The sequence below is a fragment of the Lissotriton helveticus genome, chromosome 2_1, assembly GCF_964261635.1.
Source record: "Lissotriton helveticus chromosome 2_1, aLisHel1.1, whole genome shotgun sequence".
Classification (NCBI taxonomy): domain Eukaryota; kingdom Metazoa; phylum Chordata; class Amphibia; order Caudata; family Salamandridae; genus Lissotriton; species Lissotriton helveticus.
The window spans coordinates 110,160,138-110,184,474 of record NC_136059.1 but is presented as its reverse complement, the minus strand read 5'-3'; the positions used below and the strand labels follow the sequence as shown (position 1 = coordinate 110,184,474).

Genomic DNA, 24,337 nt, shown 5'->3' with positions numbered 1-24,337 from the left:
AGCAAGAAGACGCCAGACAGCCGTACAGCCCACAAAGACGCCATCCGCAACCACCATCACCTCATCAGGTCTGCCAAGAGGACCTCCTTCAAAGACCGCATTGACAACAACCCACACAACAGCAACGAGGTCTTCACCATCAGGAAGGAACTCTCCAAACACAGCTCCAAAGCTAACGACATCGCGCCGACGCAAGCCCTGTGTGATTCCCTCGCCACCTTCTTCCACCGCAAGATCGCCGACATCCACGACAGCTTCGACTCCCGGATGAACCCAACAAGCCCGACACATCAGACCCGCCGCACCCCATCGACCATGACCCCCTGACAGCCTGGGTCAACGTGAACACCAAGTGCATAATCAAGACCAATGGCACAATCCACTCCGGCTCCCCATCAGACCCTTTTCCACACCACATCTTCAACAAAGCCGGCAGCTCCATCGCACCTTACCTGTGCAACGTCATAAACCTCTCCTTCGAGACTGCGATCTTCCCAGAGAGCTGGAAACACTTCGAGATCAACGCCCTACTCAAAAAACCCAAGGCGGATCCGAGCGACCTCAAGAACTTCTGGCCCATCTCCCTGCTTCCATTCCCAGCTAAGGTGATCGAGAAGATCGTCAACAGACAGCTTACCCGCTACCTCGAAGATAACCGCATCCTGGACCATTCCCAGTCAGGATTCCGCAGCAACCACAGCACCGAGACCGCCCTCATCGCTGCCACAGACGACATCAGGATCCTAATGGACAACGGCGAGACGGCAGCCATCATCCTCCTGGACCTCTGCGCCGCCTTCGACACTGCCACCGCACACTAAGCACACGCCTCCACGACGCAGGGATCCGAGACAAGGACCTGGATTGGACCACCTCCTTCCTCTCTGGCAGAACCCAGAGTGTCCGCCTCCCCCATTCCGATCCCAAACCTCAGAGGCTAATCTGTGGCATACCCCAGGGATCTTCCATCAGCCCGACATTGTTAAACATCTACATGGCTCCACTCGCACGCATCCCCCGACAGCACGACCTCAACATAATCTCCTATGCGGACGGCACTCAACTGATCCTCTCCCTCATCAAGGACCCCCTCACCGCCAAATCCAACCTCCACGAAGGAATGAAAGCCGTCGCCGACTGGATGAAGTGCAGCCGACTTAAGCTGAACATAGACAAGACGGAGATCCTCATCCTCTGCTCCAACCCATCAGCCTGGGACGACTCCTTGTGTCCCTCGTCACTAGGGGCACCCCCGACACCAACCGTCCACGCACGCAACCTGGGAGTCATCCTCGACTCAACGCTCACCATGACCAAGCAAGTCAACGCAGTCTCCCCCCCCCCCCCCCTCCTGCTTCAACACCCTCAGCATGCTCCGCAAGATCTACAGGTGGATCCCGACAGACACGAGAAGAACAGTCACCCAGGCCTTTGTCAGCAGCAGGTCGACTACGGAAACCGCCTCTAAGCAGGAGCCCCAACCAAGCTCATCAAACGACTGCAACAAATCCAAAACGCCTCTGCATGCCTGACCCTCGGCATTCCACGCCACAGCCACATCACCCCCACCTGAAAAACCTGCACTGGTTCCCCGTCGACAAGAGAATCTCCTTCAAACTCCTGATCCAAGCACACAAAGCACTCCACAAGACCGGCCCAGCCTACCTCAACAGTTGACTCTCATTCTATGTTCCCAACCGTCACCTTCGCTCCACCGACCTCTCCCTGGCCACAGTCCCACGCATCCGGAGAACCACCACCAGAGGCAGATCCTTCTCCCACAGCGCCGCCAAGATCTGGAACACCCTTCCCCTCAGCCTACGACAGACCCACGACCTGCTGACCTTCAGGAGACGACTCAAGACCTGGCTATTCAACCAGTAGCGGCAACCCCTAGACCACCCCCGCGCCCCCCCCCCCCCTTCTCTCCCTTAGCGCTTTGAGACCCTTGCGGGTAAGTAGTACGCTTTATAAATCTCGTGATTGATTGATTAATTGTGGTATTTAGTTTGTAGTTGTCCATTTTTCAAATAAAGCTTCGTCCATAATTGTCATTGTATTCTGCCCGAGGTGTGTGGTTTTTTTTTTCTTTCAAATCTGAGCACATTTTTTTTTCCATTTTGGAATCTACTAGCATTATTTATTATGTGTAGGTTAGTCCTATGTTATCATTCCTTAACTCTTATTAACCGCGTGTCCGGCAATCCTGCTTAGGTCAACAACCGCTTTTTAAAAAATGTAATAATCTATACAGGTTAATAAAGCTTACATAAATAACTGTAAAAGATGAAGGCATTTGAAATTAAGTTAGTATCCTCCGATTTATTCGTAGAAGCAGTGCAACATATCAAAGAGAATATGGTATGGACGATGAGTGCCCTCAATTGAATTTAAAAAAAAATAAAGTTCCAACATTCCTATTAAGAATTGTTTATGGGGGGAGGAGCTTCGCGCGCAACCAAGATGGCCGCGTGAGCTTAGGGCTCCCGAGACCCTCGCAACCTCCGGCATATATCCTGAGGATTATCCTGACTTTTCTGCCTGTCTCCGTGAAGGCGAACCACGGTAGACACGAAAACTGCAATCTGAACTCGAATCGTACCCAGGGTGCCAAAGTTGCGCCGATTGAAAGTTGCGGCCTTTTGCCTCCGCGATGCCCGGCTGTGGGGTATGTGTGGTACCCGAGATGAAGTTGAACAACATCGGCGCGAGAAGACCGGGTGGGCCTACTTTCACTTTCGTTTTTCGCCCGAGGGGAAGATCCCACATGAGAATCTTCCAGTCTTCTGCCGTGGCGGTTTGACCTGCGCTTCAGTGTGAACATTTATGGATCGGACAATTTCAAAGTGACTCTGGAGCCGTGCTTTTGAATCAGTTTTGTATTCCTCATTGGCGACTTGGTGATCCTTGTTCCTCGACCTTGCCGTGGATTGGATGTGGCCTGCTACTTGACTCTTGAGTGTTGTCGCCATCTGGCCTTTGTTGTAACCGTCTTCACGGCTCCTCGACATGGCTGGTAAGCCAGAGGGGGACAAGCAGAGGTATAAAACCACTCGACGAGGTGGCTACACCCAAACCAACATCATGGATCGTTATGCTCAGGCGAAGGTATCACCTGGTGGAACGGGTAAGGCGCCTGAGGGAACAAGGGAATCGCCGACCCCGATGGCGGACCCAACTTTGCATGATGTAATGGTCGCCATTGATGGGATTCGATTGTCTCTTGGCAAACAAATGGAAACACTGGCTCAAACTCGACACAGTCGCCATAGACGTGAATTTGATCCGCACGGACCTAACGAAAACCAATGAGAAGGTCAAATCACTGGATATTAAAACTTCTGCCCTGACGGGTGATGTCGTTGAGATTCAAACGGAGGTCCGCAATTTGAGGGCCTCCAATGATCTCCTTGTGCGTCGCCTGGAGGATTTCGAAGGAAGATCTAGGCGGAACAACGTTTGCATCATACATGTTCCGGAACAGGCCGAGGATTCTGCAACAGACCTCTTTGTCGAGAACTTGATCACGAACCACCTTGCCCCCAAAGGGCTCAGTAACTCTTTCACTGTGGAACGCGCCCACAGAGTCCCCGGTGGGAAACATAAGACCGGGGCCCCTCCGTGGCCTATTATCACCCGGATTTTCAATTTTCGCGACAGAGATGCTATCCTGCAGGCTTCGCGATTGAGTGGACCCGTGAAGTTGGAAAACACTACCATCAGTTTCTAACCTGACTTTACTCAGGCGGTCCAGAAGCAGAGACTTGGATTTCTGGGGGTGAAGAGGAGACTTCGTGAGATGGGACTCAAATATGCCATGCTTTTTCCGGCTAAATTGCGCATCGAACATGCAGAGCGAACTTATATTTTCGATCGACCAGAAGTGGTAGCCGACTGGCTTGAGACACTTCCGGCCCACCACCTGCCGGACGGGCAGAGCGGTGGGGCTGAGGGCAGAACGCCGGATCAAGAATAACCCCCTTACGTCTGTTTGGCTCCTGGGTTCCTGTAGACTTTAAACTATGATTCGTTGACTGTGCAGTAAGATTCACCAAGACACTTGAGGAGGTGTGGGGTTATCGGAGGGTCGTTTTCCTCCTCTACTTGACTTTCCGTAGATTAGTTGGGATGTGGGGGCGACAGGCACACTGCAAGCTGGGGTGGCTTTTTGGTCTTATGCAGGGGTGCAGGGTGGGGGGTGTTGTAACGGGATGTGGTTGGGGGTGGTGGAGGGGCTTGTTGTTTTCGGAGTTTTGTTTTTTGCAAGGCAATGATTCGTTTATGTGTCTGAAGTGCGGACTGTTGCGTGTGGCTGGAATTTCCACTTTGTATGGGATGGGGGGGTAGGGGGCTGAATCTATTGAGTTGGAATGTGAACGGGCTGGGGGATAGAATCAAGCGGGGTGTAGTGCTGCAGCTGATTAAACGCCACTCCCCTGATGTGGTCCTACTTCAGGAGACCCATTTGGTCGGACACACATGTTATGCCATGAATAGGAGGGGTTATCGTTTGGTTGCTCATGCGGGGTTCTCCTCGGGCTCCCGAGGAGTAGGTATACTTATTAAGAATTTGTTTCCTTTGGAGGTTGATGCAACGATACTTGACGATAGGGGCCGCTATGTGGTTCTTACTGGCCGCTGGGAGGGTAGGACGTTATCTCTGGTGTCAGTCTATGTTCCCCCCGGGTTGCAATCTACTACCTTTGCGGACCTAGGGCGGACTCTCCATGATCTCCCTGTGGGGCCATTAATACGGGGTGGCGATTTTAATGCGGTTGTCTCAGGTACCTTTGATAGACACCCACCGAGGGACCTTAAGGGATCGCAGAACTGGCTATACGATTTTATTGGTACTTTGGGCTTGGTTGACTGTTGGAGATTGCTGCATCCCTCTCAGCGACAGTATACATTTCACTCTGGTGCCCATGGTAGCCTTTCCTTGAATCGACTATGTCTTGGTGCCTGCCGCACAGGCGGCATCCGTCGCGGAGGGTAGGCACATGGCTCGGGGAATCTCTGACCATTCTCCTGTTTGGCTCCGAATTGAACTCTCCACAGGATCTGAAGGAAGGGTCGCGCCAATTAATCCCTGGTACCTACGTAACCCTAAAACACGGTCTGACTTGATAAAATCACTTGATTTATATTTCCTGGAAAATGAGGGTTCCGTCTCGTCTGCGATATCGCTTTGGGAGGCCTTTAAGACAGTTTTGAGGGGGCAGGCTTCGACTCTGATCTCAGGTGTAAAAAAACAAAGGGATGAGGCTGTAGTTAAGATTGAAACGGAAATAGCGGACCTGGAATCTGATCTAGAACAAGAGACTACCTGTGCAAACATGCATCTGTTGCGACTAAAACAATTAGAGTACAAGGCGTTGGTCACTGATGTGACCAAGACTATGTACCGTGAGCAACAGGGCCGCCTATATGATGTGGGTGATAAGGCAGGGAAATTGATTGCTTGGCTGGATAAGAGGGAGAGAGTTAATCGCATTGTGCCTGAGATTGAGCTGGCTTGCAGTACACTGGTGTCTGATCCGATTAAGATTGCGGAGTGCTTTGCTGATCACTTTAGAGCGTTGTATTCCCCTGTCTCGGACAGACCAGAGGAGGACTACCACTTGTTGCTACGTGACATAGCCCTCCCCAGTCTTTCTGAAGTAGATAGGGACCACATGGACTCCGCGATAACTGCGGATGTGATTGCTATCGCAATTTGTTCCTTGCGTTCTGGTGAGGCCATGGGACCGAACGGACTGCCGATAGAGCTGTATAAGTTGCGACCGGATAAGATGGCCCCCTATTTGAGGGATATGTTTTTGGAATCTCGTAAATGTGGCACTCTCCCTCGGGACCAGCGACTGGCGACGATTGTCGTTATTCATAAGGAAGGGAAACTGAGAGATAAGTGTGGGTCTTATCGACCTATATCGCTCCTGAATGCCGAGCCAAAGATTCTGGCGAAGGTTCTCGCGAACCGATTGATTACGGTCATTAGCGACCTGGTTCATCCGGCTCAATCCGGCTTTATTCCGCACCGGAATACTGCCCTGAACCTCAGAAGGCTTCATGGAGTTCTCTCGAGGGCGGCGTCACTGCGTGAACCGGCCATTTTGGCGTCCTTGGATGCCACGATGGCTTTCGATACTATCGAGTGGCCATATTTGTGGGCCGCGCTGGCTAAGTTCGGTTTTGGTACCGGGTTTATTGGATGGGTGCGGCTGCTCTATAAAGACCCCCCGGCGCAGGTAGTGGTGAATGGTCGAGTCTCGGCTCCGTTCGGTCTTGGGCGTGGCACCCGTCAGGGGTGCCCGCTTTCACCCCTTCTGTTCGCCTTGGCCCTTGAGCCCCTTGCCGCCTGGGTTCGTTGGGAGCCATCTATAAGAGGAATTCGGTTGTCCCCTGAGCATGAAGAACGTATCTCGCTTTATGCGGACGATATTCTGTTATATCTGACCTCGCCCAGGAAGTCCTTAATGGTTTTTTGTGATGTTCTAGCCTCCTTCGGGAGGAACTCGGGTTTGACGATCAATTGGGCGAAGTCCTATCTATACGTGATCTCAGGCTACGTACCCCTCCCACCGCGGAACTGCCCCATTAAGGTGGCACAGACGGGATTTCAATATTTGGGTATTTGGATCACCGCAGACCCTGTGGCTAGATACGAACGCAATCTTCTTCCATCCTTGGCTAGGCTACAGCGAGATGTCTTGGGTTGGCGTAAGCTCCCACTCTCCCCGCTAGGGCACGCGCCCCTCTTTAAGATTATGTCCCTACCTCGGTTCTTATATGCGCTCCAAAACACGCTAGATGTAGTTCCCGCTAGTTATTTCCGTAAAATTGAGGGCCTTCAGAGGAAATTGTTATGGGATGGCCAACCACGTATTGCGCTGGCAAAATGAACACTTCCGTGGTACGATGGGGGCATCGCCCTCCCGGACATCAGAAGGTATTATCGGGCGTCCCAACTTGGTGCCATCAATCACGGTATGTATGGCCCTGGGCTGAACCCGGCATTTGCGATGGATAAAATGCTGCTGCCGGGGGGTAACTACTATAGAGCTCAGTACTCGACATCGGTGATCAGGTCATTGTCTGGGCCAACTAGGACGGCCGTCCGCGTGTGGCACGATGCTACTGCCTAAATGGGCTGGAGGGGCCGACTGACTCTTGCGACCCCACTCTTTGACTCTGAAAGGTTCGGTAATTTGTGGAAGTCCAAGGGGTTCGAAAAGTGGGATCTCATTGGAATTAGCGAGGTGGGAGATTTGTGGGTCAAGGACAGGTGAAATCATTTGATATTTTGAAAAAGGAATTTGAGCTGGGTAACCCGGAATATTTTAGATATATCCAGATCCGTCATGCTTTGATGTCGGTTTTCGCTGCCGGTGAGTCTGTTCCCGAATCGGCTCCACTGGAGGATAGATTGCTAGACTGTTACGTTCCTGACAGTACAATCTCCCTGGTATATAAAAAGCTGATTAATGACAGATCGGATCTCCTGCTACCACTACGTGACCGTTGGGTCCAAGATGGCCTCGAGTTAGATGATGAGGACTGGCAGTCTGCTGTCTCCTCGCCTAAGGAGATTGGGATTCCTGCTAGACTTCGACTGGTCCAACTTAAGATTCTGCATAGGGTATATGTTACTGGGCCCCGTCTAGTCCGTATGGGTTTTTCTGATGAGGGGCTATGCAAGCGGGGCTGCGGCTCGGTGGGGACATTTCTTAATATTCTTTGGGAGTGTCCTGAGATTGTGGCCTATTGGAACGGAGTATATGAGGTGATGAAGGAGGTCACGGGTGTCTCTCTCATACCGGAAGCCAGACGTTGTCTTTTGAATGTCTGGGAACCCACGGATTATAATGTGGCTCAAACTCAATGGGCGATCCTCGGTGCCATGATAGCAAAACGTGACATTGCACAGCTGTGGGGCTCGCATAGACCACCTCATGTTGAACTTTGGAAGGAAAACATGGACTGGTGCAAGTTTCGGGAAAAAACTGTATATGTGGCCCGGGCCGTCCACGGAAATGGCAGAGGGTGTGGGGACTGTGGAACGCCTACCGAGGAGATATATGCACTCCCCCAGTGATAGACAATATTGATACTCCGATGTCTCCCTAACCCCGCATTCACTGATTGCAATTTTGATTTATTGTTTGCCCCTATGACCCCCCCCCCCCCTACATGTAATGTTTAATTTTTATTGTATTCACTGTCTGGCCTCATGCTCTTAACAGCACTCTGTACTTTGTTTATGCCTTGCTTGTTTTATAATCAATAAAAATAAATATAAAAAAAACCGAATTATTTATATTTTTGAATTAAATAAAAATTTTCATAATTTATGAATCTGGTTAACCGCATCGCTGCTAGGGAGATTATCCTGCTGTGCTGGACAGCAATAAAAACGGGTGTGGTCATGTCGAGCTCAGCTCGTCATGAGCACAAGATCACTGTACTGCATGACGAGCTGAGCTTGTCATGAGCATAGACGGGTTAATGAATGCTTGTTTCTTTTGTGTATTTTTGGTACTGTTTTGCAGTTCAAATAATTCATAAGCTTAGTCGGGTGGTCCCCCGTCTTCCAGCAATTATTTAGTGGAGGTCTCCAGATTCCAGTAATTACTCTACAGAAGTTAAAATGCTAAGGTTAAAAATCACTGCTCTAACTCTTTTTTTGTGATTACAGGTGACTGGTACTAAAAGTGTGAAGGAACCATGGATGCGTTTTCAGCCGAAGAAGCCCAGCAACTCTTCCACAATAAGTTTGTCGCCATTCTTGGAGACTCCAGTAAGTGTCCTGTCATGGGGATGAGCCTTGCATTTGCACTGTGTTAAGTTTGCATGAGCTTATTAGAAGTTTAAACACAATTTTTCCTTTCTGCCGCCTTTGCACACGGCACACATCATTATAAATGTTTAGAGTTAGCAGAGTGTTTCGCTTTACACGAGAATAATATGTTTTTCTATATTAGCAGCCTTGCTTGATAAGCTTTGTCTGAACAGTGAGTGCCAAGGCCTTCAAGGTTATTTCAACACAGTGGTTGTTGTTCGGACTGATCTGCGCACGTTCTAAACATAACGTATATGTAGCTGTGGCCACCTCTGATTTTGGCGCGTCTAATAATGCACTGCGTAGGTATGATCACACACTTGGTGAACATTTGCATGCAGAGAGCTGTTGCAGAAACTGATGTGATACATTTCTGCCAGGACCAGAGGTATGGGGCCACCCTTGTAATTCCAAGAGACCTTCTGTAGATATGAAATAACCTACTAGCAAGGGAGGGTGAGAGATAGGTGCATTTTAACCTGTTTCCATTTAGCATTGTAACATGCGTTCTCCCTTTGTATTTTATGGAATAATAACTATGCTGATAATCTTGTTGCATATAATATGTCTGCTTGTATTAGCTAAGATACTGCGCATGAGAACACGGCATTAGAAATACATATTTCTAACTTGCTCATGTCTCTTTTTACTCCCTGTTTTGGACTGGTATGAGAGTATAACGAAAGAGTGTTCATGTGTTCCACATTGCCTGAGGTAATCTAAGTTCCATGTTCTGCGTTGTCTAATCATTGGTGTGATGGAAGAACCAATGAGACACCCATTGCTAGTCTGGTAGGGGATATTGGGTACTAAGGTGAGTTTTGGCACACTCTAATTCACTGAGGTTCCAAGTCTCTATGCACAGTTCCGTGTAGGAGCAGAATCCCTGCTACAGTCTACCTGTCTTCAGTTCTTATGGATTTAGTATTTCAAAACTTGTTGATATGAGATTACCTAAAGCCAAGCAATAAAGTGTAGTCTGTATGTGAGTGCAGGACTGCCTTTGTCACTACTGTATAAATGAACCCCTTCTATAATGCGGGGTTTTGTTTTGAAGTGAAATGTTGAAACATGTTTATTCTCTGGCAATGTATATTGGTGTTTAGATGAGTCTGTAATTGTGATTAACAATTAAGGGTCCTATAGATGCGGTGGGTAAACCTCCCATTCATGCACAGAATGAATATGAGCATGTTTCCATTCCAGAGCTTCACACCACCACTACGTAGCACTGAACAATGTTGCCATCGAACCCCCAAAGTATTTTATCATGACCAATTTCTTACTAGATAAAATACAGCTGTCTCAATGATGGTATTTCTTTTCCCGCACCCATACTGATGCAGATCTGGAGCAGATTTGATTATGGGTTGGTGACATATGTGGCTTGAAGCCCCGTTAGTTTTGCATGCACTAAAAGAAAGATCAGGGAACTGGGAGGTGTTTTTTGGCAGTCTACCCCCTCTTCCCCTGAGTTATACAGACCTCAGTTGAAGAAAGGGTATGTCATCCTAGTCTCAGAAGTAAAAATGAATCCTTAAATCCACCCTTAGGATTGTAAACAAACGTATTTGTCTGTAGAACAGATGAAAACAACAAATCCAAAGTAATTCCTTGAGGAAATAGGAATTCCTGGATTTCTGGATATCCACGTAGAATATTCTGAGAACGGAGGACTTGTTTGTGTCGGATTCAGGCCAGCCTTTGGTGAGTTTGAAGACAGCGAGGAATCCGACTTGTTAACTAGAGAATACACTATTTAAAACCACCAGACTAAGTTGTTTACAGAGAATCTTTGTCAACTCTTGCTCTTTGAGGTTTAGAAAGGTCTCTGTACTGAGCAATAATTGGGAAAGCTTATGAGAGTGTCTTTCTTCATACTATAAAACCGAAAATGTCTCTTTAGTTAGAGCTTGGCATACAAGCAAACCTCTGAGGCAGTGCTTGCACTCATTGAGGCTATTCGGACTACATATAACCTCTTCGCTGATAGGCCTCCCGGTTTCCTCCACCCCCGCGCTAAGCCTATTTTCGGCTATTTGGGGATAATTTGCCCCTGTAACTTTTTAACCACAGAAGGTATCCATTCCAAATTTACATCCTGCAAATGGTATCACCAAAGAATTTGTGGTGCTGAAATCGAAATCTACCCAGTTTTCAGGGACATGCTGACTTTTGTCAGAAAACCAAACATGTTTACACAGTTTTTCGGGGACAAAGCCCACTGTTGGTATTTTTTGTGCTTTCAACCTTCTTCCAGTTAATGTTAAAAATGGTATGAAAGCAATGATGGATCCTGGACAGCTATATGTTTCTGGGGGGGCGCTAGAGGGCACACGGCAAGATGGCCGTTCTGTTGAGCAGCTCCAACGGCCAAGCCATTAATCCGCTTAAAATCCTTGTCTTCTTGCCCTGGTTGATGCCCTACCCACAGATACCGAGCAGCGGAGTGCTACAGGCTACTTTGCTTGTGCTAATCTGAACTCTGCGTGGACAGCTGGCCGAGCAATGTCTCAGGGAGACATTGTTGGGAGCCAATCATGCCTCATATTTGAGCCCGCAAATCTGGAAAGGCATCTCAGTACGCTGCCTCTGACTCGGAGGCGACTATTTAACCAATATTGATATAACTCTTCTTGCAGTTCAGGCCAGCTTGCAATCCATCGACTGGAAAATTGCTAACCTGAACTTGCGCATGGATCACATGTCCATGAAGCTGGATAAACATGTGCTGCGCCTGGGGGAAGCAGAAACGCGTATTTCCAGCGCTGAAGATGGCTTGCAACAGGTGATCACCAGAGCAACATCTATGGAGAAGGTGCTGGCTGTTATGCAGGCCTGCAATGAAGATTTGGAAGCTAGATCACAACGTAACAACGTGCGAATCACTGACCTGCCACGAACGAACATGGGTCGTCTTGAGACCTGTGTGGAGAACCTCCTTCGTGGGATTTTTGGCCCAGAACAGCTGTCTCAGGTCTTGATTGTGGAATGGGCCCATCGCTCTCTGGCTGCTCGCCCTCCCCCGGGGGCCTCACCGTGTCCCATTATCGCCCATCTTTTGAATTATAGAGATCGGAACACTGTCCTCCGCATGACTTGAGAGAAAGGTACCAGTACTCACGAGGAAACACTCTTGCCTTTTACCTAGACTTTACCGCAGCTGTCCAGGAGGCCCGAAGAGAATACCAACCTGTTAACCCCTTCGCTGCTAGGCCTTTTCCCCTCCTGTGCTGAGGCTTTTTTTGGCGTTTTGGAGTAGTGCGCGCTTAGGCCCTTGTAACTTTTTGACCACATAAGGTATCCACGCCAAATATGCGTCCTTTTCTTCCAACATCATGTGGATTCTAAAGGCGCCCAGGGTTTGTGGATTCCCTTGGAGGGGTCCCAGAAATTAACCAAAATATAGTGATTTTTTAGTTTTTTTCAGAAAAATGGGAAAAACGGGCTGCAAATGAAAGCCTCTGATTTTTTCCCTGAAAATGGTATCACAAAAGGGATTGTGGGGCTGAAATCTCCATTTTCTCAGCTTTCAGGGAATGACAGTCTTTTGTCAGAGAACCGAAATTTTTCCCTCAGTTTTGGCATGTTTCTGGGACATAGTCTATTTTTGCTATTTTTAGAGCTTTCCACCTCCTTCCAGTTAATGGTAGAAATGAGTTTGAAAGCAATAATGGATCCTGGAAAGCTTTACATTTTCGAAAAGTAGACAAAATTCTGAATTCAGAAAGGGGTCATTCGTCTAAATCCATGAAGGTTTCGTTATAGAAACTAACATTTATATTTTGGAATAATTGAAAATTTGTTGAAAAAAACAGCCTTTTGTCTCAACGTTTTCACCTATAACTTTTTCTAATTTTGACAGCTCTTGGAAAGCAATATACCGTTACATCCGTTAGACCTTCCTGGTTGTGGGGATATATAGGACTTGTAGTTTCACTAAGAACTCGACGAACCCAGATCCAAAAACTGAGCAGCAACTTGCAATGGTATTTTTTCATTTACTGGGTATAGTGTACTTTGTCTTGGAAAATGTATACATGGAATAATCTGTATGAAAGACACCTATGTATTTATGAATTGGGTACGAATTATAGAGTTCAGAAACAGTATGTAATTGCACATTTTCAAAGTTGGGAATACTCATACTAGCATGAGAATTATTGGTCATTTTTCATAAAGATTTTTTTTTTACACAATGTCTTTCATTCAAAGGGAGAAATGCATGAAAGCTCAATTGGTAATAACAGTTGATTTACAAATCTGAATTACCCCAAGTGTCCCGATAAAAACGGTACCTCACTTGTGTGGGTCGGCCTTGTGCCTGCGACAGGAAACGGCGCAAAATGCAACGTGGTCACACCTAAATTTTGCAGTTACAAATTGACCCTTTTTTGGGAAAGTGCCTACCTGTAGTTTTTGCACCCTAGCTCTGCCGGCACCTAGGGAAACCTAGCAAACCTATACATTTTTGAAAAGTAGACACCCAGGGGAATTCAGGATGGGATGACTCGACTGCCTACCACCAGGTTTTGTTACCCAGAATCCCTTGCAAAGCTAAGATTTTGACAAAAACAACACATTTTCCTCACATTTCTGTGGTGGAAAGTTCTGGAATCTGCGTGGATCAACAAATTTCCACCCACCCAGCGTGCCCCCAGGTCTCCCGAAAAAAATGGTACCTCACTTGTGTGGGTTTGCCTTGTGCCTACGACAGGAAACGGCACAAAATGCAACGTGGTCGCACCTCAATTTCCCAGTGAAATCTTAAGCTCTTTGGACAAAGAGACTACCTTTTGTTTTTGAGCCGTAGCTCAGCCAGCACCTAGGGAAACCTAGCAAACCGTCTTTCGAAACACGGCGACCGGGAAATAACAGAGGAGGGATACCGCACTCCTGCACGTCGAGATTTGAAAACGCACCCGTTTCCAAAACATCTCAGCAGGTGGATCCCCTCCCGGTACAGCTTAATACCTACCCGTATTAAGCTTGAATTTTGAAATCTTTTATCTACCCTATTGGGCGAGACACAGAAGCAAGATTAATATCTTGCTCCCTACTTAACCTGACGAACCATTCCTGTAAAATAGCATTTCTATGGATATGCCTATGCAGTGAACGCCACTACGAGTACCAGACTAATCTCAACTCACTTAACCCGAGCTGAGCCTCGAGCCCTGAAGAGTCGTGTTGACTCACCGAAGCACGACGAAACACGTGTCGGCAGACTGTGATTGTTCTTCAAGTCTGGACACACTTAACCATCGTCTTGCTAATACAAGAAAAATACCCAAGAATCTGCTTCTGTCTGTTTAATTGCTTTTGTCATTTGTACTATGTTTATTTTACCCCACTGTAGTTGCGAGAGCTCAGCTGTGCATATGTTGTTAAGTCTTTGACTTTTTTAGACGGTTAAGGGCTTTTTCCGTCTGCTCTTTACGCACTACTCACATACTTATTTACACCACACACTGTAACGTAGAATTTGAGGCAGAGCGCCCTTAGTATCTGATATCTCCTAAAAAAACCCTATACAGCTGGCTTATCAACAAATTTCCACCCACCCAGCGTGCCCCCAGGTCTCCCGAAAAAAATGGTACCTCACTTGCGTGGGTAGGCATAGTGGCTGCGACATGAAACAGCGCAAAACGCAGCATGGTCGCACCTCAATTTCCCAGTGAAATTTAGCACGTTTCAGACAAAAAGATTACCTTTTGTTTTTGCGCCGTTGCTCTGCCAGCACCTAGGGAAACCTTGCAAACCTATACATTTTTGAAAACTAGACACCCAGGGCAATTCAGGATGGGGTGACTTGTCTGCCTACCCCCAGGTTGTGTTACCCAGAATCCCTTGCAAACCTAAAAATGTGACCAAAAAAACACATTTTCCTCACATTTCTGTGGTGGAAAGTTCTGGAATCTGCGTGGATCAACAAATTTCCACCCACCCAGCGTGCCCCCAGGTCTCCCGAAAAAAATGGTACCTCACTTGCGTGGGTAGGCATAGTGGCTGCGACATGAAACAGCGCAAAACGCAGCATGGTCGCACCTCAATTTCCCAGTGAAATTTAGCACGTTTTGGACAAAAATACTACCTTTTGTTTTTGCTCCGTAGCTCTGCCAGTACCTAGGGAAACCTAGCAAACTTATACATTTTTGTAAACTAGACACCCAGGGCAATTCAGGATGGGGTGACTCGTCTGCCTACCCCCAGGTTTTGTTACCCAGAATCCCTTGCAAACCTAAAAATTTGACCAAAAAAAGCACATTTTCCTCACATTTCTGTGGTGGAAAGTTCTGGAATCTGCGTGGATCAACAAATTTCCACCCACCCAGCGTGGCCCCAGGTCTCCCGAAAAAAATGGTACCTCACTTGTGTGGGTAGGCATAGTGGCTGCGACATGAAACAGCGCAAAACGCAGCATGGTCGCACCTCAATTTCCCAGTGAAATTTAGCACTTTTCGGACAAAAAGACTACCTTTTGTTTTTGCACCGTAGCTCTGCCAGCACCTAGGGAAACCTAGCAAACCTATACATTTTTGAAAACTAGACACCCAGGGCAATTCAGGATGGGGTGACTCGTCTGCCTACCCCCAGGTTTTGTTACCCAGAATCCCTTGCAAACCTAAAAATTTGACAAAAAATACACATTTTCCTCACATTTCTGTGGTGGAAAGTTCTGGAATCTGCGTGGATCCACAAAATTCCACCCACCCAGCGTGCCCCCAGGTCTCCTGAAAAAAATGGTACCTCACTTGCGTGGATAGACATAGTGGCTGCAACAGGAAACGGTTCAAATCGTATGGTGGTGAATTTACATTACCTTATTGCAAAACTACCTTGATTTTGGGGGGGGGGCGTCTGAGTTTGTGGCCCGGGGCTCGGTGGTATTCTTTGGAAAGTAGCAAACCCAAACAGTTCTGAAAACTAGACACCCGGGGGAGTCCAGGGAGGTATGGCATGCGTGGGTCCCCCAATGTTGTCTTACCAAGAACTCCTTACAAACCTTAAAATTAGGTAAAAATAGCACTTTCCCAAACTTTTTGGCGTGGGATCGCCGTGCCGACAAAAAAGTCCTACCACCCTGCGTTCCCCTTGTTCTCCCGAGTAAAAGGATACCTCACTTGCGTGGGTGCCCCAAAGCAAAACACCCCAAAAATGAATTTTGAAAAAAGTAGTTTTTAGTCATATTTAAGTTTTACAAATTAAGCCCCCCAGCCTGAGTCACATGCCTTTGGCCCACCCACACAAGTGAGGTATCATTTTACTAGGGAGAACAAGGGAAACGCTGGGTGGTAGGACATTTGTTCCGGCAGCGAGATCCCACCCAAAAAAGTACGGAAAAGTGGGGTTTTTGACCAAAATTTCAGGTTTGCAGGGGTTTCTGGGTAGGAAAACATTGGGGGACCCACGCATGCCATACCTCCCTGGACTCCCCCGGGTGTCTAGTTTTCAGAACTGTTTGGGTTTGGTAGTTTCCAAAGATGCCCGCCAAGCCCCGGGCCAAAAGCTCAGGTGACCCCCTCAAAAAATAAGATTATTTGGCTAAAGGTAATGTTTTGGTCGCCACAGTATGAATTGGGCCTTTTCCTAAAGCAGCCACTATGCCTACCCAGGCAAGTGAGGTACCATTTTTATCGGGAGACCTTGGGGAACGCTGGGTGGGAGGTAATTTGTGTGAGCCCAGTGATGCCACGCTTTCCCACACTAAAACGTGTGAAAAAACTGATTTTTTCCAAGCACAAAATGAGGTTTGCAAGGGATTCTGGGTAAAGGAACGTTGGAGGATCCACGCAAGCCATACCTCCTTGGAAGCCCCCGGGTGTCAACTTTTCAGAAATGTGTGGGTTTGGTAGGTTTCCCTAGATGGCTGTCTCGCACGTGGCCAAAAACCCAGGTAACCCCTCTTGCAAAAGCTGGTGAACTTAACATTTTCACCATTGTTCCTCAAGGACACACACATACAGGTTGGATTTGGCATGAGGGCGAGTGATGGTTCAGTACATAAAATTTTATTAACAAGATATTTCAAAAAAATGAAATGGTCTGTCAATAAATAAATGCATAAAAACCGAACCAGTGACTCGCAACTCGTAAGCTGTAAAGCCACGACAAGGCACCAACCGTTTTACAGGCCATTCACTCACCTTTCATACCGGATACAAACCAGACCATTGACAGCATCCGAATGGAAAAGCAACACATTACAACAATCACAATAAGGGACAAGGTACACCCTAATGCAGAAAGAGAAAAAAAACAACTATTACTGCACACCCATCTAATCCGCAAGCACACACACATACTGGTTGGATTTGGCACGAGGGTGAGTGATGATTCAGTACATACAATTGGATACGCAAGTAATTTCATCAAAAATGAAATACACTGCGTATAATTGAAAGTATGATAAACTGAACCACTGACTCACAGCTCGTGAGCTGTAAAGCCACGTCAAGGCACCAACCTCTTTACAGGCCATTCATACACCTTTCGTACGCGTGACACATACAAAACATTCACACCGCCAGCCGCGGACCCATCACATTTCAACACTCACACCAGCAAACAGCGCCATTCAAGGGCCCATCACTTTCACACGCCCACATTTCTGACACTGCAACTACACAAAATGATGGACTGTGTGGAGTGTCACTCAACTAGCAGTGTGTGTAGTGACCAACAGAAAGTAACTACTCACACACCGCCTGCCGAGCGCCAGTCCACCCACACCACCATCCAAGCACCAGACCATGCACACTGCCAGCCAAACACCACTCAGCGCACACCGACAGCCAAGTATCACTCCACACACACCACCAGCCAAGCATCACTACACGCACACCACCAGCCAAGCGCCACTCCACAAACACAACACCAGCCAAGCACCACTCCACACACACCGCCAGCCAAGCATCACTCCGCGCACACCACCAGCCAAGCGCCACTCCACAAACACAACACCATCCAAGCACCACTCCACACACACCGCCAGCCAAGCATCACTCCACGCACACCACCAGCCAAGCGCCACTCCACAAACACCACCATCCAAGCACCACTCCACACACACCGCCAGCCAAGCACCACTCCACACACACCGCCAGCCAAGCACCACTCCACTCACACCGCCAGCCAAGCACCTAACCATGCACTCCGCCAACCAAGCAAAAATCCACGCACCCCCCCAGCACAACTCCAATCCATGCACTATGCCAGCCAAGCACCAGACCACGCACACCACCAGCCAAGCGCCAGTCCACGCACACCAACAATCCAAGCACAATCCTGCACACACCACCATCGAAATTAGAATTTTTTAAAGAAATACCACAAATCAAATGTAGAAACCTACAAATCTGCTAACACAAATTCAAAAACTAAATGCTTTGCACTAATGCAAACCTTAAAGCAGACTAAAAAATATTACAGAAAACAGACCAGACAGTACACTTACAAGCTCAATGAAACTCCCAAAACTTCTTTTGTGTGTGGTATGATTTAAAACAAGCTGGCACACACAATCCAGGATTTGAAGGACAGTCAGGACAGTGCATACGAGACTCCCTCCGCACTTCTCTTCGTCAACAGACTCTACATCTTTTAGTGGGATTGTCTTTTGCAGTTGTGGGAGGAATGTATTCTGGAAAGTGGCGATCTTTCAGTCTAGCCACTTCCTCCACCACTCCAAATCTTGTCACACTTGCCTGTTCCACTAGTACAAGGCTGCCTATTATAGTCTCCTGAAACTTAACAAAAGGCATCTTTGACTCAGGACAAGATTTCTGGAAAACAACAAAAGCATTAAAGGATGCCAAGTGGAAAAGATGGATAGCCAACTTCTTGTACCAAACGTAAGCCTTTCGAAGAGCAGCATAAGGTTCCAACCTCTGATCTACTCTGTCAACACCACCCATGTGCCTATTGTAGTCTAAAATGCACACAGGTTTACGCACTTCAGCAGTCTCACCCCGAACTGGCAGAGCTTCAGTGCTTTCGTCATGGATAGTAGTCAGCATGTAAACATCTCTCCTGTCTGAAAACTTCACAGCTAGAAGCTTCCCACATCGCAATGCAGTAGACTGTCGCCGCACAAGCCTTTTGCAAACAAGTTCTATTGGGAAACCTTTCCGGTTACTGCGCATCGTGCCACATGCAACAGTGCCCACTTTGGCCAACTCCTTGAACAAACGCACACTAGTGTTGAAGTTATCTACATATAAATGGTGGCCTTTGTTAAATAATCGTCTACCTAGTTCCCACACAATTTTCTCAGTCACTCCAAAAGTGGATGGACAAGCAGAAGGTTTAATGCTGGAATCCTTACCGGTGTACACCCTGAAATTATAAACATATCCAGGATCACTGTCACACAGCGTATACAGTTTGATTCCATAGCGTGCCCTCTTACTAGGAATGTATTTCCTAAAAACCAAGCGGCCCTTGAACAATACCAAAGACTCGTCCATAGCTATTTCTTTTCCAGGTGCAAAGATCTCAGGAAAACGATCAACAAAGTGATCAAGGACAGGCCGAATCTTAAAAAGACGGTCACAATCAGGGTGATCGCGTGGCAACGCTAAATCATTATCAACAAAATGCATCATGCGAAGAAGAAGCATATATCGATCACGAGTCATAACTGCTGGAAATATAGATGTTGCCATCAAGGGACTAGTGGACCAATAAGAAGACATTTAATCTAAAATCTAAATTTAAAATCCGACCCACCTGGAAGCGACCCTTGCCCAATGGGTCACTTCCTACAATCTAAAATAAGATCCCTGGTGCTAGTGGGGGCATTTCCACCGCACAATCGCAATGCTGTGCGCGACCGTGAGGCAGAAATGCCCTGCAAAGAGACATCAGAAGAGAGGAAATTCACTTACCTCTCCCCTGATGCCTCTTTGCAGCCCCAAACCCCCCCAAATATCTCAAAACCAACCTAACACCTCCAGGCGCAGGAAGCAAATGGCTTCCCGACCGCCTGGGAATCCCTGAAGATGTTGGCGCGTGCTGTGCGCGCTGACGTCATCGGGGATTCTCATAGGGAGGGGGACAACAGAATTACTGTGGTTAACTGTGATGCTGGACAGAGGCACTTGCATCCTTGATTTTTACAAGCGCAATCCAAAAACAATTCCTATGACCAGGAGCTTCTTTCTCCCCATCTGCTGCTCTCATCAGTCTCTGACCATTTATACACATAAGAGGCATGTGAACTCACAAAGAAGATCCCCGTTTGGCAATGCCCACCAACTAGCGGAGTGCACCATCTTTCCTAAATTTACCCACTATGATGGACAGCTCACTCAAGGGACCTGTGCACACATTGGTGCGATGGCATAGTAACACACACGGTCACTGGAGACAAAGCAAGAGCTCGAGTTGCAGCACAAATTCAGGAAAACAATCATCAGCCCAAAAACATTTGTGACCTTCCCACTATGATGGACAGCTCACACAAGGGACCCCTGCGCACATCTGTGCAATTGCATAGTAACGCACACATGGACACTGGAGACAAAGATGGCGCTCGAATTGCAGCACAAATTCAGGAAAACAATCATCAGCCCAAAAACATTTGTGAGCTTCCCACTATGATGGACAGCTCACTTAAGGGACCTGTGCACACATCGGTGCGATGGCATAGTAACACACACGGTCACTGGAGACAAAGCAAGCGCTCGAGTTGTAGCACAAATTCAGGAAAACATTCATCAGCCCAAAAACATTTGTGACCTTCCCACTATGATGGACAGCTCACACAAGGGACCCCTGCGCACATCTGTGCAATTGCATAGTAACGCACACATGGACACTGGAGACAAAGATGGCGCTCGAGTTGCAGCACAAATTCAGGAAAACAATCATCAGCCCAAAAACATTTGTGAGCTTCCCACTATGATGGACAGCTCACACAAGGGACCCCTTCGCACATCGCTGCGATGGCATAGTAACACACACATGGTCACTGGAGACAAAGCATGTGTTCGAATTGCAGCACAAATAAAAAAAAAAAATAAAAAACAGCCCAAAACCACTAGTGAGCTTTGCCTAGGCAGGACAGGTAAGTTTTTTAGCCACTTCAGATAAACACAAAGTAATAGAAATGAAGGACAGAGGCACTTGCATCCTTGATAAATATTAGCACAATAATACTATTTTCAAAATGTCCCCCATAAGCATTTTATTTTGAAAAATCGACCATTCCTCAACATAGGAGGCACACAAAGACATCCAAATTAATGATCCCCCAAAAAGGGGAGCGACCCTTCCCCAAGGGGCCGCTCCCCGAACAACGAAAATGGCAAAAAAAAAAAAATGTAATCCCTACCATTCCAGCTGCATGATCGCACGATCGTGCAGCAGGAATGCTCTAAAGTTGCATCGAGGGAAAGGAAAGGCCTTTCCTTCCCCTCGATGTACGTTTCAGCAAATTCTCCCCTGCCCCAGCCGCAAAACAAACCTCTTTGCAATCCGACGCGCAGGAAGCAAATGGCTTCCCTGCGCGTCGGTAAACAAAAGGAACCTCCAGTGACGTCAGCGCGCCTCGCGCGCTGACGTCATTGATGGCGCGGGCGGGGAGGGCGGGGGGAGGCAGGGGAAGGTCTTTCCCTGCCATCCCGGCAGAAAAGCAGAAAATCGGGCAGACTCGGGGGGAGCGCTGGCGCTTCCCCCGAGGGTGGGGCTCATGACGAGCTGGGCTCGTCATCAGCGTGCGAGCGCCCTGCTCCATGACGAGCCCAGCTCGTCATCAGCCCCGAAGGGGTTAAGAAACTTCTCATCTCGGTGCAGATACCCTAATCTATGCTCTATCCGACACTGCGCATAGAAGTAAATGGAAAGCCCCAGATCTTCACCAGCCCGAAATCATCGATGGACTTTGCCAAGACTCTTACTGGCCGTAGCCGGTCCCCCAATACCGCAGCTGGGGCTGAGGGTGGGGGCTCAAATGAGATGGCAGATGAACAATGACCAAACCAGGTCACGTGAGTTGTGGATGGTGTGCACCTCTGCTTCGCTTCACTTCTGGGGTGACCTATATCAGCCTCTCTGTTATGGTGGGCTTCGGCACGCAAGCCGCAGACACTAAGCAAGCACTTGACCTGTACCGATGTTATTTCCCTCATTGTTTGAACTAGTAATGATTATTAATGTGGGTAATCTTCGTATTGTTTCATGATATTGCGATAACAGTGGCCAGGAACTGTTCACACGCTTACTCTGCTCCCTCCCATTTCGCCAGGAGGGATACTGTGCTCCAGCGCTCCCTCGTGGGTATTCCCCACAGCTGGTTATTCACTTGGTGTTACACTAGGGGATTGTGGGGGGGAGGGAGGGAGGGGGTGGGGTGGTTGGGATATCTTTGGCATGTTGGGGACGTTGAAGTGGCTGGGGGGTGTTGGTGGGTGGGTGGGATTTGCAGGGTTTGTTTGTGGCTAATCTTTTTATTGATACTGTGAGGATTACATATGTACCTTCACTCACTGCAGTTGAAATATGCTCAATGTATAACACGCTAAAGTTCTGCATCTAGCTCACACTTTAATAACCTGTTTAACATGTAATGTACGGTGACTTAACTCACCAAAAAAGATTCTCCAGGTTTTAGCGTATCTGGATCGGCATGAGGTTACAATTGCCCTTTTGCAAGAAGCACACCTAACCCGCCTGTCTGAGGTTCACGTTGGAGCGCAGTGGGCTGGGTACCGCTTTACCTCTTCCTACTCCCGTGGAGGGCTCACGCTCCTTAAGAAAACCCTCCCCTTTATGATGATCAAACATGCGTCTAGGATGCAGGACCATATGCCATGGTACACGGGAAGTTGGCGGGCAGTTTAATCACGATTGTAAACACTTAAAGCCCAAATATAGATGATCCCTCCTCTTTGAGTGTATCATTTCCCCGCAGCAGGATTGTCCTGATGCTGTGATTTTGTGGGGAGGTGACCTTAATACACATTTAGACCCACATCGAGCTGCAAGGGTAGTCAATCCCCTGGGGGCAGCCCAGGTTAGTAATGAGGGAATGGCTGAGCTGGGACTTATTGATATATGGCGTCAGCAAAATATGGAGAAGCACACATGTTTCCACCGCACATGATAGCTGGTCTGGGCTAGATTACTGGCTCCTAATTGAGATAGTGGGGGGTTGGGTGTCACAGCTAGTGGGATTACCTCACACACTATCCGATCACAGCCCAGTGTGCCTTCGCCTACAAATTCCGTGTACTGTTCACAGATCATTCACCTGGCCTTTCGGCCTGAGGCTCTGCTAGACTCATTTTATGCTGAAACTATTTGCGAGGCTATAGTGCAATACTTTGATCACAACAAGGGGTCGGTTGACAGTGCTCCGACCATTTGGGAAGCTTTTATGGCCACTATTTAGGGCACTTGTATTGACACGTCAGCTGGAATCTTGCAAGACTTGCGCGGACAGCATGCTAAGCTAGAAACCACCTTGCAGCTTCTTCTAGCACAGTTTAAAATCACGAACGCGGATTTATATACCACACGGGGCGACCGACACAGAGAACCTAGACTCATACCTATCAGACATAGCCCTTGTGTGGCTTTCGGATGGGCAAAGGGAGTTTCTTAGCCAACCAATTACAGTAGAAGATATTCGCATAGCGATCAAAACTCCTCCAAACAAGAAAGCCCCTGGCCCTGATGGTTTTCCCAGTGAATTTTATAAAGAATATGCAGAAGAAATAACCCCTCATCTCTTGGCAATGTACTCCGAGGCATATGACACTGGCCAACTGCCACCAACCCTTCGGGAGGCTCTGATTATCACGTGGCTTAAAGATAAAACGCCTTCTCATTGCGACTCTTATCGAACACTGACGCCAAAATATTGGCATAATTCTTGCCACCAGTCTGCAGCCGCTCATGCAAGACCTGTTCCTTCCGGACCAGTCTGGGTTCATTCCCTCCAGGTCTACCTCATAATTTGCGCTTGCCCTGTGGTCCATATTCTCAAGCCTGGTCTCAAGCAACGGCTGTCATGTTGGATGCCGCCAAGACCTTTAATTCCATAGAATGGGGCTACCTTTTTTATATTCTACGGCAAATGGGCTTTTCCCCTCTCTTTATTAATTAGATAAGTCTGCTGTACACTGACCATGTAGCGCGGATCCGAGTAGAGGATAGTACGTCAGACCCTATCTGCATAAACAAGGGGACGTGGCAGGGGTGCTCCCTTTTGCCCCTTCTTTTTGCGATCACGCTAGAACCCCTTGTCTGTATTATTAGACAGCCGCATCGAGCCTGAGCTCTCCAATGTGTCTCCCGTCGGTATCTCAATGTACGCGGATGACATGTTGCTTTTTATACAGGCGCCACACGTTTTCTTGGCACCAGTTTTAAGGGAATCTATTCGTTTTGGGTTGTTCTCAGGCTTACACATTAATTGAGCTAAATCGATGGTGGTGCCGCTAACAGAAAGCACCCTGCCTCATGAGCTTGAGTTCCCGCTTGCGTGCTCCA

At 47.8% G+C, this 24,337-nt stretch overlaps 1 protein-coding gene across 2 annotated transcripts in view; it reads left to right on the top strand.

Moving 5' to 3' along the window:
• The window catches only part of LOC144819236 (PC-esterase domain-containing protein 1A-like), a 359,196-nt gene that overhangs the window by 80,354 nt on the left and 254,505 nt on the right, over positions 1 to 24,337 (top strand). For both annotated transcript variants that reach the window (XM_078677207.1, XM_078677208.1), the window contains one exon: positions 8,696 to 8,797. In XM_078677207.1, coding sequence (XP_078533333.1) covers positions 8,725 to 8,797 — 73 coding nt within the window. In that variant the 5' untranslated portion in view covers positions 8,696 to 8,724. The remainder of the gene's footprint in view (positions 1 to 8,695; positions 8,798 to 24,337) is intronic.